Genomic DNA, 19327 nt, shown 5'->3' with positions numbered 1-19327 from the left:
TTTACCAAATCTCTTCTGGGAGGATTTCACTGTACATACAAGATATGAATAAATTACTCAACAGTAACTTTATTCTGATCATTCAAATACTCAAAACAGGCTCTGCAAAGTACTAAACATACAGGGAGCTAAACTAAAAATGAGATTAGTTTAAAATGTTCTAAGAAAAGACTTCAGTCATGGGGGTTTGCCTGTTTTTAAGAGGTAACATGGGAGAAAAAACACCTCTTGGGAGTTCTTCTTACCAGAATAACAAATATTGGCCATTTGAGCTGTGGTTACAACAAATAAAACCCAGAGTGGTGGGAATATAAATTAAATAACCAGGCCAGCTCTCTGTTCCCTTTGGCATCACATGCTTTGGGGAACAACAACGTGATGCCACGGATTTGGATCCATGGATTGGGCCAGCAGAGCTGCACAGGATTTGCAGTCACATCACCTCCACAGAATTCCTTAAATTAAAAAAAAGGTTTGATTTGAAGAAATTAGGGCTGGGCAGTCTCCTCTTCCCAGCCAGGAGGGTAAAGTCAACACTTAATTGAAATAGAATTCATACAAACAAGCTGGGAAAAAAAAAAAAAAAAAATTAGAGTTGCAGCTCTCCTCTGTGTCTGCCCACAGGAAGCTGCAGAGCTCAGTCCCAGGCAGCCACGCTGGGATACTCTGATGAGTCTGAGAACAGCCTGGGGCAGGACAGTAGGCCTTGGGATGGGGGAGAAGGAAAGAGGAGGAAAAAGGAAGGACAATATACATGCACACACGGCTCAGGGTAACCCAAAGCCCTGAGCATGCCGGGCAGGAGAGCCTCCCCTCCACGTGTGGTGCTTCCCCTGGCACAGGCTCTGACCTGCTCTGTCCCCTCAGTGAGGCTCAGCCTGTGGAGCCCAGAGCAAAAACATCCACTTAAAAACCAGGATATCAAAATTATTCAAAATCATTGGCATGAGAGGAGTGCTGGAGCAGCCTGGACACGAGGAAACAGCTGTGAGGACATCTTAAAGGTAAGGACAAAATAAAAATTCCAAAGCCAGGCTTGCCCTTGGAACTCACCGTGTTTTAGAAAGGAAAATGACACTCTCAATGCACAGCAAGTCCAAGAGAGGAGCAAAGTGGGAACTGGGAGTTTATTGAGCCTCTGCTGAAGGGTCTGGTGTCAGGAGGCACAGGCTGTTCCCTCAGGCCAGGAGCTGCAGCCCCACACCCAGCGCGTTCCCCGCGGTGCCTCGGGACCGTCCTTGGCTGACGGGAACCTTCCACGTTACCGTGTACAAGGAGGGAGGGGAAGGATTACAGGTGGAGTTTCAGGACCTGCTTGCAATGCCCCTTCTTCCTGCCAGGCCAGGGAGTGCAGTGTCCTCCCAGCCCATGCTGGGGCCTGGCTGATCTCCTGGAGGCCAGCAGACCCCGGACACAGCAGGTCCCCCGGGGCACCAGCCAGAACCAGGACAGGTGTGTCAGAATCCATACTTGGCTTGAGTCTGCCGTCTGCTCAGCTTGTTCTCTGACCATGTGTTTTTCAGTTCCAGTTCCCTCTCCTTGGCCTGCAGACATGGAGAGGATGCTGTTACCCCTCTGTGTTTCAGTGACTCAGCAGCATCCCAGCCTCCCCTGGCCCTGCTCATGTGGATTAGGGAGCCCTTCAGCCAGAAGCCTCGTTACAGGGGTTTGCACAATCATCCTGACAGAGGCCTGCATCAACTGATGCACAGGCATTTCATTCATGCTGAAAAGCAGCTTCTCTGCAGCCAACCCCGGGGCAGAATCCAGGACAGGGGCCTCAGAACACGCAGGAAGGGCAAAGCAAAGCTGGAAGCTCAGGACTGGGACACCCTCTGGCCCCACTGGGTCTCACCAGGACTCTGGGGGTTCTCAGCTGGTCCCCAGCACCCCAGCCTTGTGTTGCCCTGCAGTTCTGCCTGGATCAGCTCACACACCACAGGGAACCACTCACCTGATGGATCAGGTACGTGATCTGGTGTTTTCTCCTTTGCTGTCCTGTGGGCTGATCTCCTTTTTTCTGGAAAGCAGAAAGAGGTGAAGTGTTCAGCCTGGAGAGGTGCTTCCCTGGACAGCAGACCAAGGCAAGGGCCTGCACAAAGCCATCCCAAGCAGCATTTGTTCCCTATTAAACTGCAGATTCCTTGGGCTGAAGCACTTCCTGGCTGGCCCTCCCCACCCACATGCTGTGTTCTGAGGAACTCTGCTGGTCTCTCCCGTGTCATTATTTACCCTCCCTGGTGACTGCCCAGCACCCAACACAGCTCCAGCTGGGGCTGATTTGGGCACTGAGCAGAGGCTCCAACCACAGCCCTCGCCCTCCACCCACCTTGCTGAATGACTTCATGGTCTTCTCCTCTGTCAAGGACTTGGTCAGCCACTGCTGGGCCCCGCTCAGCTGGTCGTCACCTTTGATGTCCACAAAGTTGATCTCTTCCCTGCCACGATTCCGCTTGCCCTGCAGACGCTTGAACTGAGGGAGGAGCAGAAGAGCTGGAATTACACCCAACACTGACCTGACACAAGGCACAGCACACAGTTTTCCAGCCAGGGTTTTGATCTTTTGGAGAATTTCGGCGTGCTGTACATTGGAGTTTTAGCAGGAAGGTTATAATTTCGTTTTCCTATGCAGAAAACAGCATTTTCTCCTGCTTCCAAGCAGTGCCCATCCCCTGTGGTGGCACTGCTAAGGCACCTCCAATCCCAGGGTCAGTTTGGGGCCCTTCATGACAAGAAAGGGATTGAGGAGCTGGAGCATGTCCTGAGAAGCAAACCAAGCTGGGGAAGGGGCTGGAGCACCAGAGGGGGCTGAGGGAGCTCAGCCTGGAGAAAAGGAGGCTCAGGGGGGACCTTGTGGCTCTGCACAACTCCCTGCCAGGAGGGGACAGCCAGTGAGCTCTGCTCCCAGGGAACAGGGACAGGACAAGAGAAAATGGCCTCAAGTTGTGCCAGGGGAAGATGAGGTTGGATATAGGGAAAATTCCTACAGCCAGAGGGTTGTCCAGCCCTGGCACAGGCTGCCCAGCACAGTGGTGAAGTCCCCACCCCCAGAAGGATTGAAATGCCATGTGGATGTGGCACTTGGGGACGTGCTGTAGTGGTGGCCTTGGCAGTGCTGGGTGATGGCTTGGAGGCCTTTTCCAGCCTCAACAATTGATTCCATTCTGTACTTCTCAGGCCTGCAGACCCAGCTGGAGCAGGAGCCCAGCAGACCGTGGGAAGGACTCCACACGTGTCCACAACACAGCACGAGGTGCCCTGGAGAAACCACCCAGCCCAAGCCCCTGGAAACCCAGGCTGTGCTGGGGGGCAGGAGCGGGGTCCTGTGTTCTGGCAGAGCTCAAAGGCCAGTTCCACAGGGGGACAGAAAATCAAGTGCCAACCGCTTCGTCGTCGATGAAGGAGGAGTCGGTGCTGCTCTCCTGTGGCGAGGCCTGGGCTGGTTCCACCTCTGGGTAGTACCCACTGCTGTAGTAATCCTGGCAGGGAAATGGAAACCAGTTTGGCATGAGAGCAATCCTGGAGTGGCACCGAGCCACACACTGATCCCATCAGAGGGACAAACCAATAAACCTTTGAGGGGCTTTTCACAGAGCTTTTCACACTTTGAGGGGCTGTTCATGAGGGGCTGGAGTGACAGGACAGATGGAATGGCTTCCACTGCCAGGGGGCAGGGATTGGTGGGATATTGGGAAGAAATTCTTCCTTGTGAGGGTGGAGAGGCCCTGGCACAGGGTGCCCAGAGAAGCTGTGGCTGCCCCATCCCTGGAAGAGTTCAAGGCCAGGTTGGACAGGGCTTGGAGCAACGTGGGACAGTGGAAGGTGTCCCTGCCCATGGCAGGGGCTGGGACTGGATGGGCTTTAAGGTCCCTTCCAACCCAAACCAGTCTGGGATTCTATTTATTACAATTCTATTTATTAGAATTTTATGTATTAGAAACAACCTGGGCTCAGACACCAGCTCCAGTGAGCCCTGACTCTGCACCCTCACATCCAGGGCATTTCCACAGGAGTGCAGCTGTCAAACATCTGTCCAGCAAAGAACATCTGCAGCTCTCACGCTGTAGGAATCCCTTTGTGTCTGGTGCTGTAGCTCCCTGTGCCAGACAGCTCAGGCTGGATTCCCTGCCCTGTGCCCCAGGTACCTCACACAGCCTGGATTCCCTGCCCAGGTACCTCACACAGGCTGGATTCCCTGCCCAGGTACCTCACACAGCCTGGATTCCCTGCCCAGGTACCTCACACGGGCTGCATTCCCTGCCCTGTGTCCCAGGTACCTCACACAGGCTGGATTCCCTGCCCAGGTACCCCACACAGGCTGGATTACCTGCCCTGTGCCCCAGGTACCTCACACCGGCTGCATTCCCTGCCCAGGTACCTCACACAGGCTGGATTCCCTGCCCAGGTACCCCACACAGGCTGCATTCCCTGCCCTGTGTCCCAGGTACCTCACACAGCCTGGATTCCCTGCCCAGGTACCTCACACAGCCTGGATTACCTGCCCTGTGCCCCAGGTACCCCACACAGGCTGGATTCCCTGCCCAGGTACCCCACACAGGCTGGATTCCCTGCCCAGGTACCTCACACAGCCTGGATTCCCTGCCCAGGTACCTCACACAGCCTGGATTCCCTGCCCAGGTACCTCACACGGGCTGCATTCCCAGGAGCAGCCAGTAACCACCTTGAGCCGCTCACTCCAGAACCTGCTCGGAGCCCCTCCCTTCACCTCTGGCCAGCGAACCCACCTGGTAGTAGCCCCCGGGCTCGCTGTAGGCAGGGGGGAACTGGCCATAGGGCTGGCTGCCGTAGTCCTCGCCGGGTTTGGGTGCCCAGCTGTGCTGAGCTCCGCTGGAGCCCACGCCCGTCTTGAACTCCAGCGGGGCGTTAGCGGCCGCGTCCTGGAACTGGGGCTCTGTCCCGGGAGGAGGCTCCTCCGACCCCCCCGGGCCCGGGTACAGGTAGGGCTGGGTGCCCGCGGCGCCGGGCTCGCTCCTGTCGGACAAGGAGAAGTAGTTCTCTGGCTGCACCTCCTCGTCGCTGTCCTCCTCCTCCTGGGTGATCTGTTTGGTTACCTGCAGCGCCGCGCTCTTGGCCGCGGCTTTGATGGCCGACGGGGACGGAGTCGTGGGCACGGCCGGCTTGGGCACGGCTTTGGATTTGGAGGAGGAGCTGGGGGCCTTGGCGGGCTTGGAGTCGGAGGAGTTTTCTCCTGCTTTCCTGGAGAAGGCGTAGGGCAGGAGTGAGCGGTTGGTCTCTTTCACTGTCACGTTTTTGGGCTGAGGAAGCAAAGCGGACAAGCCCGAGCCCTCGCTGCGTCCCTGGTGATGTCCACGCGGGACAAACGGATGACAGAAAAGAAAAGAGGCAGGTTATTCACTTCTCCTGACTCCCCGCCAATTATCCCCCCCAAATCTAACACTTCTTGTGGGTCTCCTGCTGTTGGCCACTCTGAATACACCACACAAAAAGCCAGGGGGGATTTGAAGGGAATTGTGAATGTTGCAAATATCTGCCCAATTCCCAAATTAACACCTCTTTAGCCAGGATTTAAATTGGTGAAAGTGCCCTAAAGAAAGGACTTGAAGGCCCACGGGATTTCAGGAATATCCCTAAAGCCACCAGGTGATCAGAGTGGATGATTTACACAAATCAGTGTGGACAAATGGATCACAGAAAGAGAAGAGGGAGGTTATTCACTTTTCCTGACTTCCTGACAAAGATCCCCAAAATTCTAACACTTCTTGTGTTAGAATTGGCCACTCTGAATACATTGCACAAAAATCCAGGTGGGTTCTGAAGGGAAATGTGAATGTTGCAAATATCTGCCCAATTCCCAAATTAACGCCTCTTTTGCCAAGATTTAAAGTGGTGAAAGTGCCCAAAAGAAAGGGTGGGAGTTCTTAAAATCAGAGGGTTTTAGGAAAGGTGCAAAAGGTAGCGCAATATTTTTATGTTTTATTCCTGGGGGGCAATAAAATGGCAAAAAAAAATTATTTATTTCAATGTTTTATTCCTGGGGGCAATAAAAAGGACTTGAAAACCCATGGGATTTTAGGAATATGCCTAAAGCCACGAGGTGATCAGAGTGGATGATTTACACAAGTGAAAGCCCAAGAGTCAAACACTTTTTTCCTGTGAAAACTGTGCCCTTGTTATTTACCTGAAGAGTATTTTTTTTCTTTGTTGGTTCATCTTCCTCTGAATCTGACTGAGAGAGAAAACCAGAGCTCAGCACAACTTGAGACGCTAAACTAAAAAAAAGTTATGTTAATAAATCCCAGGAAAATAAACCCAAAGGGAGGGAAGAACTGCAGGTGCACAGCTACAGGTCAGGGCTCTCCTTCAGAGGGACAGACAACAACAGAGATACTGGAGGGGAAGCACAAACCACACAAAGGATGCAAAATTCACTGCAAGGGTACAGAGGATTGCTCCCAGTAATGCTGAATTTGCTAAATGTGCAGTTAAAACTTGTGTGGAAACCCGGTTGGCATCAGAAAAGGCATCTTTATAATTTCATGGCTCCTCAGAGAACTTGGAGGAGGCAACAGGGATTGAGGGCTTGTGCCAGTTTACCTCGACATCATAAACCAGGGAAAGACAAGGAATGTGCATAAATGAAGAGTTGGGAGTGACTGTAAAGCCACGTGTTGGTTTGGGAGAGAGCAGACACTGCAAGTGCCCTGGAGCAGCTCCAGGGGATGAACTACAGCCATGGGAGGGATTTTGAGGAGAAACAGGGAAAAACTGAGGATGTCAGCCACAGGCCAAGGGACCTCCAGGAATGCCAAGTGGCAACTGCTCACACCAGCTCCAGTTTAAGGTTCTTTTTGTCCCTTCCAAATTCATCAGCTCAACTCTGAGAACGTGCAGATTGTGTGGTCAGAGGCCACACAGCAGAGCACAGAGAGGGGTGAAGCAGGAACAGATCCCTGCTCATTCCAGCTGTCTGGAATCCCACCACGCTGCTGCCAGGAGCTGGACAAAAAGTGAGGGACTGGGATATCCCTCATCCCCCTGGCCCAAAGGCTGAACCTCCAGAGCTCTGGGTCTGCAATCTGCCAGCCTGGGATGGTTGCTGGGAGCAGGAAGGGATGGGGAACCTGTGTGCTCTCCCCCTCTTCCTGTGACCCCCCCAGACACAGCACTGACTTCACCTGGGCTCCCCCAAAGTGCTGCCAGGCCACTACTAATGGACACTGTTGATAAATCCTGTTTATAAATTGGAAATGACCCCAAGCTTCCAGTTCAGCTCTTCCTACAGCCACAAGCGCTCCTGTCACACCAAAACCAGTGAGGTGACCATCACCCCCACAGGGCAAGGGGCCAGGCTGGGGCACCCTGCTCCAGTGGAAGGTGTCCCTGCCTGCGGGCACTGTGGATGAGTTCTAAGGGTCTCTTCCAACCCAAACCACTCCAGGACTCCAGGTGCTGGTTTAGAGAAGGTATTAGGGGAAAATTCTTCTCTGAGAGTGGGGAGGCCCTGGCACAGGCTGCCCCATCCCTGGCAGTGTCCAAGGCCAGGCTGGATGGGGCTTGGAGCAACCTGGGATGGTGGAAGGTGTCCCTGCCCATGGCAAGGGAGTGGAACTAGATGGGCATTAAGGTCCCTTCCAACCCAAACCATTCCATGATTCTATGCCAGTGCTGTCCCAGAGGAAACGAGCAGTGGGGAGAGGATGAAACCCCATCAGTAGGGATCCCGACTTAAAAACCACATGGAAAGGGACCTGCCTTTCCCTGCTCTCACTGTCTGTCTTCACAAGCCCTGCAAGGCATAGTAATTACAAAAAAAAAACCCACAAAATGAGAGGGAAATGGTCACCTAAAAGTTTGAAAGACACCTGAAGCCTTTAGACAAATAAGCAATAAACTCACTGAAAAATCTATCACCTGCACAGGAAACAAAAGATGGTTTAGGGCTACAACGCCCTGCAGCTCGTTAGCTCCAGGAATAAGAAAGATGCAGATAAGCTGGGTTTGGCTGCAATGTGATTATAAATAAGGTTTCTACACCAGTTTAGTTCCGCAAAGCGCTTTAGCATTAGGGCGGGCAGGCAGGACAAATCCCCCCGCGGATGACACAACAATAGATGCCGGTACCTCGGTGCGGGAGAGCGAGGGAAGGGACCCGAGCAGGGCGTTTGTTCCATACTCACATCCCCCTTGCGCAGCTCGGGCGCCGCGATCCGCACCGGCTCCGTCCTCTTCTTTGGCTTGGGGAGGCCCAAACCCGCCCCGGGGGAGGCAGCGCGGGGCGGGCAGAGGGGGGCGGCGGCGGCGGCCGCGTTCCTGGGGGGCGGCAGGAGGAGCCCCCTCGGCCGGGGGGACTCCGCGGCCCCGTCCCCGCTGGCGGCCGGCTCCGGGGGGCTCTCAGCCCCGGCCTGGCCCGGCGCGGCGCCGCCGAAGCCGCTCACGGTGGGCAGGGGGCCCATGAGGAACGACGTGGGCGCCGCGGGGGCTCTGGGCGGGGGCAGCGCGGCGAAAAGCCCCCGGGGTGAGGGCTGCTCGGCCGCGGCTGGGGGAGAGTCGGCGGCTTCCTCCTCCTCGCCCGCAGGCTCCTCCGCATCGCTGTCCTCCTCGCTGCTGGCGTAGGCCACGAGGGACATGGCCCCGGGGAGGGCGGCCCTTCGCGGGCAGCAGCCGCTACGCGAGGCCGGGGATCCACCCTCCGCGCTAGGCCGCACCGCCGCCGCGCCCTCAGCGCCCGCAGCGGGGAAGAAGGGGCGGGCGGGGGCGAGGCTACGCCGCCATGGCGGCCCCTCCCCGTGCGGCGGCGGGGCCGCGGAGCGAAGGCAAGGCGACGGCGGCGGCTCCGCGCTCCCGGTAATGGCTGCCGGCAGCGCCCCGCTGCCCGCGCTGCAGCCGCGCAGGACTACAACTCCCGGCGCGCACCGCCAGCAGCGCTGTGCCCGCCTCCCTGTGTGCCCCGCCGCGAGGCGCCACGGGAAATGTAGTCTGTGGTGCCACGCGGCGGGAGGCCCGGGCCGGAGCGGGACAAGGCCCGGGCACTGCGGGGATGCGGGAAGGGCCCTGGGGACGGAGCGGGACGGGGACGGGTTTGGGGACGGGGATGGAGACGAGGAGGCAGAAGGGCTCAAGCCACCCCCTCCAGACCACTCGATTCACTGCCAAACAGAGCCCTGAGCGGGGAGCGCGGCTCCCGGTGCAGCGTCACCGTGGGACACGGACTGCGGGGGCTCTCCTTGCCTTCCATCCTCTCCTCCTGGGATAGTTTGGGGTGGGATCAGCGCTGCGAGCCCCAGCAGAAGCTGCTGGACGGGAGCGCAGGAGGTGGTTTATCCCTCTGGCACTCTGCTGATTTTTGGTTTGACGCCTTTGACCTCCTTCTGGCTCGTTCTGGCCTTAATAAGCAGTGAGCTGGGCTCGAATTTGGGTCCCCAGCACCCAGGGAAGCGATTTGCAGAGCTGCCGTGAAGTACCAGCACAAGTAATTAAAGCAAAATGGAGATAGAGGAGGAGCGTTGGGAACGGTGTGAAATCCAGCCCTGTCCCACCCCTCCTGGCCCGTTCTGGAGGGCTGAGGAGTGTTAAAAATACAGTATTAAAAATAGGCATGGAGGCCTTGGGGAGCCGGAGGGACAGGCACGGGAGGATTCCAGGAGCTGGGACACACGAGTTACGATTTCCCCCAGCCCTTACACGGCGGTGACCCGTGAGGGCAAAGCCATCCCAGCCCAGGGACACTGGGGAGGACAGCGAGGAGGAGGAAGGTGTCCCTGTGGCCGTGGGACGGCGTGGCTCACAGAAAATCCCGTCTGCACCAGGAACCCCTTTCCCTGAGCTTGTGGGTTCCACAGCCACCAGAAGCAGCAAAATTTTGTCTTTGTTGTGACACGCACGAAGAGCGAACCCCCATCGCAGGGGCTGAACCCCAAAAAGCCTTCTCCTTCAAAAGCCCTCTCCTTTCACGGCTCCACCAAACCGCTCTACAGAGCCAAAGGATTTCTACAAAACCCAAAATGCAGACGGGGATTTTTGTGGATGTCGCTTCCCCAGCAAAACGCCGCTCGCGCTCAGAGCCGTCCTTTGGGCTGGAGGTGCCCTTAAAACATCGTCCTGGGGCTTGGTTGGGATCTCCCTGGCAGATTTTATCCACTCCATCCTAAGTGTCCTTCCTGAGTGTAAATGTTTAGGATTTAGGAGAGGGAAATGGGGGATTCCCTGAGAAGCAGGCCAAGCTCTAACACGAGGCAGCCCTCATCCTCCTGCAGAGGAAAATCAGCAAGGACTGAGGCAGGGAGAGGAGGGACCCAGCTTAAACGAGGTCTGGCTCCTGCTGTGGAGAAACGGGGAGGAATCCTTGTTTCCCTCGGCCTTTGTCCATTTTTCCATAGCAGGTGGGGATTCCTTGAGTCTGGTCTCACCCCCAGAACAGCAGTGGGATCCTGTTGTCAGCCCTGACCCCGTGGATTATTTATTTGTGTTACTTTGCAGCTTGTTAGGAGAAATTAAGCCAAGGAAAACACAGGGGGATGGAAAGAAAAGAGCCCAGCCCAGGAACCCCGAGTGCCAGCCCAGGGTGGAGGTTCTGGCTTTACAAACGATTTAATCTGTGTTTAACCCCAGCTTTGGTTGGGGACAGCAGCAGCCAGGTTTGGTCTGAAGTGAGGACTAAGGTGACAATTTATTTAATCCCCTGGTGGCTTTGTCACCCTGCAACCCCACGCTGAGGCTGGCTAGGGCCAAAAACCTCCAGAGATTTTTCCAGGGATTTTCATCTGCCCTGAGCAATCCCAGCAGCTCCAGCCCAGGCTCTGCAGTTTCTAAGGAAAAATTCTTTTTTCTGCTGGGGGTGAACGGGGCAGCTTGGCCGAGGGGAGCCTGCGTGGGCACCAAATGCTCACAATCCTCGATTTTCTCTCTTTTCAAAGGCTCTTCTATCACGTATTCAGCTGCAGCCAGGATGTGGGGTTTTAGGGATGCTGCTACACCGGGTTTATATCATTTTATGCTGGCTTTAGACTGGTTTTGCACTGTTTTACATGGTTTCACCATGCATGTTGTCTTACAGCAAATTTGACATAGCTTTACTCTGGTTTTGTACTGTCTCACGTAGCTTTTGCACTGTTTTGCATTGGTTTAAAACCAGTTTTTGCACTGCTTTACGTGATTTTATGCCAGTTTTGCACGGTTTTACAGGGGTTTGCACCATTTTGGTGCTGTTTTACACTGCTTATGAAATGTGTTACACCCGTTTTTCATGGTTTCACATTATAGTTTTCCACCGTTTTACATTTTTTACATATATTTATACAAATTTTGCACTGTTTTACACAATTTTATGCCAGTTTTCCACTGTTTTACATGTTTTTTACAGTTTTGGTGCTGTTTTACACTGGTGGTGCACTGTTTTACACATTATAGTTTTGCACTGTTTGACATGTTTTTTACATAATTTTTGGTGTTGTTTTACACTGGTTGTGCACTGTTTTACACATTATAGTTGTGCACTGTTTGACACTGGTTATTCCCCTGTTTTTCACATTATAGTTTTGCACTGTTTGACACATTTCTCACACCATTTTTTGTGCTTTTTTACACTGCTTGTGCACTGTTTTACACATTATAGTTGTGCACTGTTTGACACGTTTCTCACACTATTTTTAGTGCTGTTTTACACTGGTTATTCCCCTGTTTTTCACGTGATAGTTGTGCACTGTTTGACACATTTCTCACACCATTTTTTGTGCTTTTTTACACTGGTTATTCCCCTGTTTTTCACCTTATAGTTGTGCACTGTTTGACACATTTCTCACACTGTTTTTGGTGCTGTTTTACACTGGTTATTCCCCTGTTTTTCACATGATAGTTGTGCACTGTTTGACACGTTTCTCACACCATCTTTGGTGCAGCTTTACGCCGGTTGTGCACGCCTTTACGCCCCTTTCGCGCTGTTTTACACCCAATTTTTCCCCGCTCTAACACCCACTTTGCACCGATTCTACGCCTCTGGTGTCACTCCCTGTCCCCTCGCGCCTGGAACCATCCACACCCCCACCTGCAGCCGGGCACATTTTGGGGTTTTTTTTTTTTTTTTGGGGGGTGCCGGGAGCGCGCACGGCCCCGTGGGCGGGCGGTGCGTGTGCGCGCCCAGGCAGCGCCCGCGAGCTCCGAGCGCATCCACCGGCAGCGGCGGCAGGAGGAGGAGGAGGAGGAGGAGGAGGAGGAGGAGGAAGGGGAAGGGTGGTTGGGGGGGGTGGGGGGGTGGCGGAGGGAGGGAGCAATTGAATTTCAAACACAAACAACCGCATGGGGCTCGGGCCCTCCGCCGCTGCGCCGCGCCGCCGCCGCTGACCCCGGCTCGGCTCCGGGGGGGGGGGGGGCAGAGCAGCCGCTGCCTCCGCGCCTCCCCCTTCGGATTAGGGAGGTGTTTTTTGGTTTTTTTTTTTTTTTTGGTTGTTGTTGCTGTTTTTTTGGGGGGTGGTTTGGTTTTTTTGGGGGGTTTTTTTGGTTTTTTTTGTTGTTTTTTTTTTTTTTTTTTGGCTAGTCTGCCTGCCTCGCCGGGTTTTGCCTCCCAAACTTCATCCCTAACCCCCCTCCTCCCCTCCCCCATCCCCTCCCCACCCCCCCCCACCCCCCCCCCCCTCCGCCGCTCGCTCCCCCGGTCCCGGGAGGAGCCGCCAGCCAAGATGTCCCGGTCCAACCGGCAGAAGGAATACAAATGCGGGGACCTGGTTTTCGCCAAGATGAAGGGTTACCCGCACTGGCCTGCCCGGGTAAGGAGCCGGGCAGGGGGTGGGGGGGCGATGGGACCCTCCGGTGCCCCCCCCGGTGCTCTCCCCGGTGCTCCCCGTTGCATAACGCGGGCGGCCGAGGTGCCCCGGGGGATGGGGGGAGGGGGCGCACCGGGGTCAGGCTGCCCCCGGGTACCGGCGGGGGGGTGTGTCCGCACCGGGGTCAGCCTTCAGTCGCCCCCGGTCCCCTTCCACCGGGGCCGGGGTCCAACTTTGCCGGCACCTTATGTAAGGCCGGGCCCGGCGGACTCGGGGGTTATCGGGTGCCGAGGCTTGGGGAGGCGCTTTCGGGACATTTCCCTGCGCTTTGGGGTGGATTTTATGTGTTGGAAACAACGTCCCGGGCTCCCCCGGGCCCCCTTTTTTTTTTTGTGCTGTTTATTCATTTCTCTCCCCGGGGTGGGGGGTCACGGGTGCAGACCGCGTGGCTTCTGGCACCGCGTGGGAGTGGGGACCCCCCCCTTGTGCCGGCCGGTGACACGAGGCTGGGCCAGCCCGGGGCGAGCCCTTCCCCGGGGTGACCCCCCCCAGCCCCCGCTACCGCGGGGGTCTCCTTTCCTCGCCCCGCTCCACTGCGAGACCCCGCGGAGGGGCCGCGCCGCTCCCGCGCCGCTCCGCGGATGATCTGGGGGAGCCCGGGGGTTGGGGGGCGTGTTTCAGCCGAACCCCCCGCCCTGAGCTCGCCGGCAGGTCCCCGAGCGTGTCCCCCGGCTCTCGGTGGCCTTACCTCTCGCCACGGGTGCCAGAGAGGTGGCGGCGCTCGCCGGGAGTTTGGCTTTAGAAAATCGATCGAATTATTGAGCACTTAGGACGGGGGGAAGGGGGGGCCGAGCATACGGGGAGCGGGGGAAGGGGGGGGTCGAGGCCCCACCGTGTGCTGACCCCCGGAGGGTCCCGGGCTCCCTGGCGGGGTCCGTGCCGTGAGCCCGGGACCCCCGGGATGAACCCAAAGCCATCAGGGCCGGGGGCCGTGGGCAGCTCTGGCTGCACAACACGGCGCTGGTTATTTTTAAGCGGTTGATGATGCAGTTTAAAATTTCCTTGGAGTGTTCCCCCCCACCCCCCCCCCCCCCACACACTCCCCTCCCGGCCTTGCTGCAAAAGGGCACCGGGGCTGCCTGGAAACCCCAAATTGAGCGGAAAAAAAAGGGAGGAATGGGGCGATGGGCTTTAAAGGCCGAGGATCCCCCCCGTCCCCCCCATCCCCTCCTCCTTGCCCTCCCGGATTTGAATAACTTTTGTTTGGTTTGTCGGGTTCTGGCGGGCAGGCCGGGAGGGGGTTGGGAGCCGCTCGGATTTGGCACTGGCCTCCCAACGCGCATTTGAAAGCGGCTTTGCGAGGAGGAGCCAGAGGGATCCCTGGGAGCCCGGCGCCTGCTTCCAGCACCGCCTGCCTTCCCTCCGGGGGAAAGCGATGCTCCCCCGGCCCCCAGCACGGGCCCGCTGCCCCATCCTCCTCCAGCCATCCGTCCGTCGCAGCGGGGTCCCCAAAAGCCGCCGGCTCGGGTGCCGTTCCGGGGTGATGCCAGGTCGGGGCTCGCAAAGCCTCGTGTCGGGCTCGGCTCCCGGGGACCGAATTAGCGCCAGGCCCGCTCGGGTTTCACGCCCCACTCGTCTCCTGGCGCCTGGTTTCGCCACCACCATCGCGGCAGGAGCGTTTTGGGGTGCCGGGGCGGGCAGGGAATAGGTTTTCCCCCCGTCTGGAAGCAGCAGGGGGGTTGGGCTCCCCGAGCCCGGGGTTGCTGGTTGATCCGGGGTGGGGGGGTTGGAGCGCAGCCCTCCCCACCGTGACTAATCAGGCAGGGCTTGCCCGTGACTAATCAGGTGCTGTGATGAAACGTTACCCGGCCACGCGTGGCGTTCGCTGGGATATTTGTTTCCAGCCAGGTGTGGCTGGAGCGGGGAGATGCGGGGAAGAAATGGATGTGGGAGCTGGCGGCGCCGCGGGGGAGGCGTTGTTGCCCTGACCCATTCCCTGGGGACGGCACCTGGGAATGTGCCATCAACACATCCCCCAACACCGGCAGCTCGGTGGAAACCTCTCCCTGAGAGGGGCAGCGTTAAACAGGGGGGAAACTGAGGCACGAGAGCGGGGAGATGATTCACTGGCACTTGGAGGATGATGCTTGTCTTCCATTTTCCCCTCGCCCCTTCTCTGCGGGGTCCCTTATGCCGGACCCGCGTTGTCACCTGGCCCTTGGTGCTGTGCTGTGGCCAGATCTGCAGCCCCTCTTCCGCACAGAGCTCTGGGGGGGGGCACGGGGGCACGGCACCCGCGGGATCCTGGCAGCACTGACATCCCCCTTCCCGAGCATCTCCTCTTGCCACGGGGTCAGGATCCTGCTGGCCGTTCCCTCTGGAGCAGACCCCGGGGAATTTGGTGCTGGGATGGGGCCCAGTGATGGCCCCAGGGCTGGGGAGTGCGTGGGGGCACCCATGGGACTCAAGGGTGCCACAGGACCCCCACCCAAGTGCGTGTGCCCCCGCCACGTACTTCATTGACTGTGTGTGACCCACACGAGTTAATTCCATTAATTAATTCCTCTTCCCGACAGCCAGGTCCTCGCTGCCAGCCTTGTCCTGCAGCGGGGAAACTGAGGCAGCGAGGGGGCTGCTCCCAGCCCCCAGTGCAGGGCAGGCTGCATCAGCCGTGCTCCGTGCAGCAGTTGCAAAGGTGAAGAGCAGAGGTTGGGGGCAGAGTCCAGAGCGGGGGTACGTGCCCGTCCCTCCCCTGCCACGCTCCAGAGCTTCCCCTCCCGGGGGACCTGTCCCAGCCCATTTTCAGACCCCCCCCAGCCCCCGGGTGCAATCCCTGGGCAAGGCCGGGCTGTGACACCAGTGCCATTCGCCGGAGCTGGCGTGGGGACAGAAATGGGCACCGTGGACTTTACCCTGGCGCTGCAGCCCTGCCACTGCCCAGCGAGCGACGGGGACGGACAGACAGACAGACACGGGCCGTGACGGTGCCGCTGGGCCCCCCCCCCTCGTGGGGCAGCGCAGGGTTTTTGGGTGGGTTTGCAGCCGTCTGCACTATCGCTGTCACCCCAGCGGGGTGTCACCCGCCTGCCCCGTGTCCCCGCAGCCCGGTCCCCGCCTGGCCCTGCCGATAGAGCCACTGGCTCCCCTTGGGGTGCAGGAGGGGGTGATAAAGGGCTGGTGCTGGCAGGGGTGGGCTGTGCAGGGGATCCCACTGGCAGGGGGATCCCAGCCGTCCCCTGCAGCCCCTCAGTTCCACAGTGCCGCAGGGCAGCCATCGCTGGAGCTGCTGCCCGTGCCTCTTCCCCCTTTCCTTGGGGAAGGAGATTTGGAAACTTGCTGGGGGATCTCCGTCGGGGCCCTGGCGCTGCCGGGGGCGGTGGGGTGGCTCTCCAAGCCTGGTGGGTTCCATGTCCCTGCCTGAGGGGCCCTAGGGCTGATGGGGACTTTGGCATTTTGTCCCAGGAGTGACCTGCAGGAACGTGGCCTGGGGGAAGCGCCATCCCCGGCTGGGCTGGGCCGGGCTGGGCCGGGCTGGGCTGGGCTGGTGGCCGCCCCTCTGAGTCACATCATCCCCTCCTCCACCTTCGGTGCCACGCAGGGATGGAGCTGCTGCTCCCGGCTGCCACCATGGGCCAGGGTCCCGCTGGGGACTGGTGCGAGGGCCAGGCTGACCTTTGCTCTGCTGGGGACTGTCCCTGCTCCTGGAATGTCCCCGTGCCTGTGAGGAACAGCGGCACTGGGGCGTGACAGTGCCAGCAGCCCCAGGGCACTGGGTGGGAGCACTTCGATCCTGAAACACCCCCTGGATCGGGCCGGCGTGCCCCAAACCACGTTTGGGCAGTGGGGATGGCACAAAGGCACATCCCACCCAGGGGAGGGACATCACACCGACCCTCCAGCACATCCTGGTGCCCCTCTCAGTGCCCCCTCCCCTCTGGGGCTGTGCCAGCAATGCCCCTCAGCACAGGGACAAGTGTTAGTCCCACTGACACTAAACCGGGAGAAACTCTTGGGCAGGGCCACCCCGTCACAACACCCCGGCCCTGCTGGCTGGGGAAACTGAGGCTGGGCAAGCCGTGGGGGTCACGGTGGCTGAGGAAAGGTTGTGCCATGAGTCAGCAGAGTGCTGGGAGCGGGACCTGGCATCCCGAGCGTCCCCGCTGGCACCTTCCAGCCCGGTGACGTGCTGGCACCTGCCCCGAGACCCCCACCCGCATCCTCCTTCAGCTCCTTCCACCTCCCTTTGAGGTTTTCTCAGGGAATTTATGGCTGCTGGCTGCAGGGGGGGTTATTTTTAGATGCTATAAAAAGCAGCCGGAGTTGCTTTCGCTCCCTTCCCGCTTGGCGCCTCGGGATTATTCACGCTCGGTGGAGCAGCACCTGCCCGTGGGCTTGGCACCGGCTGCTGCTTGACCCCGCCGCCCTCACCAGGCTGGCCCCTTGTCTGGTGACCCCGTTTTGGCCGGGGTGTCCCCCCAGGCACCCCGACCCCATTGCTGGCCCGGGCTGGGGGCACCGCCTGAATTTGCTGAGTGTGTCTGAGCTGGTCTAGACTAGAGCTTAAGGGGGGAGGGGGTGGGAGAAGGGGAGCCCTGCTGGCCCCCACACCAGTGGGGGCACGAGCACTCCTTCTGCTGACCACTTCTTGCCAGCGCTGTCTCCACACAGCGCGGGAATTGCCAAGGACTTCTCCTTTCCTGAGCCGTGCCCGTCGATAGGACACTGGAGGGGGTGGGGGGATGTCCTGGGGTCCGAGGAGCCCCAGGGGTCTCTGCCCTCTCCTGTCACCCTGTCCTGTGTGTCACACAGATCGATGAGATGCCAGAAGCTGCAGTCAAATCCGCCTCCAATAAGTACCAAGTCTTCTTCTTCGGGACCCACGAGACGTGAGTGGGAGCTGGGGCCCACAGGGCGGGTGGTGCCAGTGGGTTTGGGAGGGGCGAGATCCCCCCCCCTGCTCCCACCCCTGACTGATTTCCCCCCCGGCACAGGGCATTCCTGGGGCCCAAAGACCTCTTCCCCTACGAGGAGTGCAAGGAGAAGTTTGGAAAACCCAACAAGCGGAAAGGGTTCAGCGAAGGTTTGTGGGAGATCGAGAACAACCCCACGGTCAAAGCCTCCGGTTACCAGGTGGGTCACGAGCTGGGGAGGGAGGGGGGCTCCACCCCACCTCCCCCCCCCACCATTCCTCCTTCCTGGGTGCCCTCTGTGAACCCCCCCGTGCCCACAGCCCACCCAGAAGAAGAGCTGCCCCGAGGCGGCCGAGCGGGAGCCGGAGGGCGACGGGGACAAGAAGGGCAACGCTGAGGGCAGCAGCGACGAGGAGGGGAAGCTGGTGATCGACGAGCAGTCCAAGGAGAAGAACGAGAAAGGCGGCATCAAGAGGAAAGCGGAGGATGCTCTGGAGGTACTGGGTGGGCTGGGCAGGGGGATGGGGGTGCTGGGGACAGGGGCTGGGCTCAGCTGAGCTTCCCCCGGCCAGGATTCCCCCAAACGCCCCAAGGATGCGGAGGGGCAGGAAGGGGACAAGAAGGTGGACAACGAAGAGGCCCCCAAGGAGGAGCCCAAAGCCAACCCGGGCGAAGGGGAGAAGAACAGCGACGCCGCTGACACACCGGACACCCACGAGGCCAAGGAGGAGGTCAGAGACCACAAGGAGAGGTGAGGTGACCCCTGTCCCCACAGCCTGCGGTTTTGGGGGCGTCCCTGGCACCACAGGGGTCTCACTGAGAACCTTGTTGGCCCCCCCACAGCCTGTAGTGGCTTCCCTGGCGAGCTGATCCTTCCCCCTGTGGCTCCTGGGTGCCGCCCCACGCCGGCTCGTCACTCGCGTCCGGAGCTCCGGACAAGAGGAACCACCCCAAAAGGAAATTTCCAAAAGAAAAAAAAACAAAAAACCTACAAAAAAAAAAAAAAAAAAAAAAGAGGAATGCAGAGCAGCCCGGTACTGACCCCGAGCGCTCCGTGCCTGCCCTGCCGTGGGCGCACGCTTTGTATTGGTGATTCCTCGGGGCTGAGCAGTTGATTTGAAATAAAAAGCGAATCTTGCCTTTTTAAAAGCGCCTGTGGGCCCTGGGTTAGCGCCTGGACCCCCCTGCACGGGTGGTTTTGGGACCCTTTGGGCTGCCACGGCAGCTCTGGGGTGGGGGGAGTGAGCACATGGGCCAGGGGGAGAGACGGGGCTGTGGCAGGGAAGGGTTTTGGAGAGGAGCTAAAATAGGAATTAGAGAATCATAGAAAGCCCTGAGCTGGATGGGACACAGAAGGATGAGCTCTTAATCCTGGCCCTGCACATGACACCTCAAAATCCCAACATCCAAGAGCATTGTCTGAACACTCAGGATCATGAAATGATGGAGTAGCCTGAGCTGGAAGGGACCCACAGGGATCAGCGAGCACAGGACGCCCCAAAATGCTCCCAGCCTGAACATCCTAGAGTGTTGTCCAAGCACTCAGCTTCCCTGCTGGAATAGTGGAACATCCTGAGCAGGAAGGGGCCTGTCAGGATCATCGAGTCCGGCTCAGGGCACCCCAAAATCACATCCTGTGCCCGAGGGCCGTGTCCAAACGCTCCTTGAGCCGAGACAGGC

General features: G+C 58.5%; 3 protein-coding genes across 6 annotated transcripts; 2 read left to right on the top strand and 1 right to left on the bottom strand.

Moving 5' to 3' along the window:
- Positions 1–49: 49 nt before the first annotated feature.
- PRCC (proline rich mitotic checkpoint control factor) lies at positions 50–8872 on the bottom strand. Of its 2 annotated transcripts, XM_054001111.1 has the most exons (7): positions 8160–8870; positions 6161–6208; positions 4746–5318; positions 3384–3479; positions 2330–2473; positions 1955–2020; positions 50–1544 (listed from the first exon to the last, which is right to left on the bottom strand). In XM_054001111.1, the coding sequence occupies exons 1-7, from the start codon at positions 8607–8609 to the stop codon at positions 1458–1460; spliced, it is 1464 nt and encodes a 487-aa protein (XP_053857086.1). In that variant the 5' UTR covers positions 8610–8870; the 3' UTR covers positions 50–1457. The 2 variants fall into 2 exon arrangements, with proteins under 2 accessions (XP_053857086.1, XP_053857087.1); XM_054001112.1 differs by lacking the exon at positions 3384–3479 and having other exon boundaries at positions 8160–8872.
- On the top strand, positions 3646–4677 carry LOC128820402 (uncharacterized). The gene is made up of 2 exons (XM_054001152.1): positions 3646–4304; positions 4344–4677. Exons 1-2 carry the CDS (start codon positions 3646–3648, stop codon positions 4675–4677), a joined length of 993 nt encoding a protein of 330 aa, XP_053857127.1.
- Positions 8397–18796, top strand: HDGF (heparin binding growth factor). 3 transcript variants are annotated; one of them, XM_054001198.1, is made up of 6 exons: positions 8397–8418; positions 17547–17623; positions 17729–17867; positions 17968–18144; positions 18220–18398; positions 18491–18796. In XM_054001198.1, exons 2-6 carry the CDS (start codon positions 17556–17558, stop codon positions 18495–18497), a joined length of 570 nt encoding a protein of 189 aa, XP_053857173.1. In that variant the 5' UTR covers positions 8397–8418; positions 17547–17555; the 3' UTR covers positions 18498–18796. The 3 variants fall into 3 exon arrangements, with proteins under 3 accessions (XP_053857173.1, XP_053857171.1, XP_053857172.1); XM_054001196.1 differs by lacking the exon at positions 8397–8418 and adding an exon at positions 12587–12740; XM_054001197.1 differs by lacking the exon at positions 8397–8418 and adding an exon at positions 15746–15767.
- The last annotated feature ends 531 nt before the right edge of the window (positions 18797–19327 follow it).

Source organism: Vidua macroura, chromosome 29 (assembly GCF_024509145.1).
Source record: "Vidua macroura isolate BioBank_ID:100142 chromosome 29, ASM2450914v1, whole genome shotgun sequence".
In the NCBI taxonomy this organism is placed as follows: domain Eukaryota; kingdom Metazoa; phylum Chordata; class Aves; order Passeriformes; family Viduidae; genus Vidua; species Vidua macroura.
This window is presented reverse-complemented; position numbering and strand designations above follow the sequence as displayed.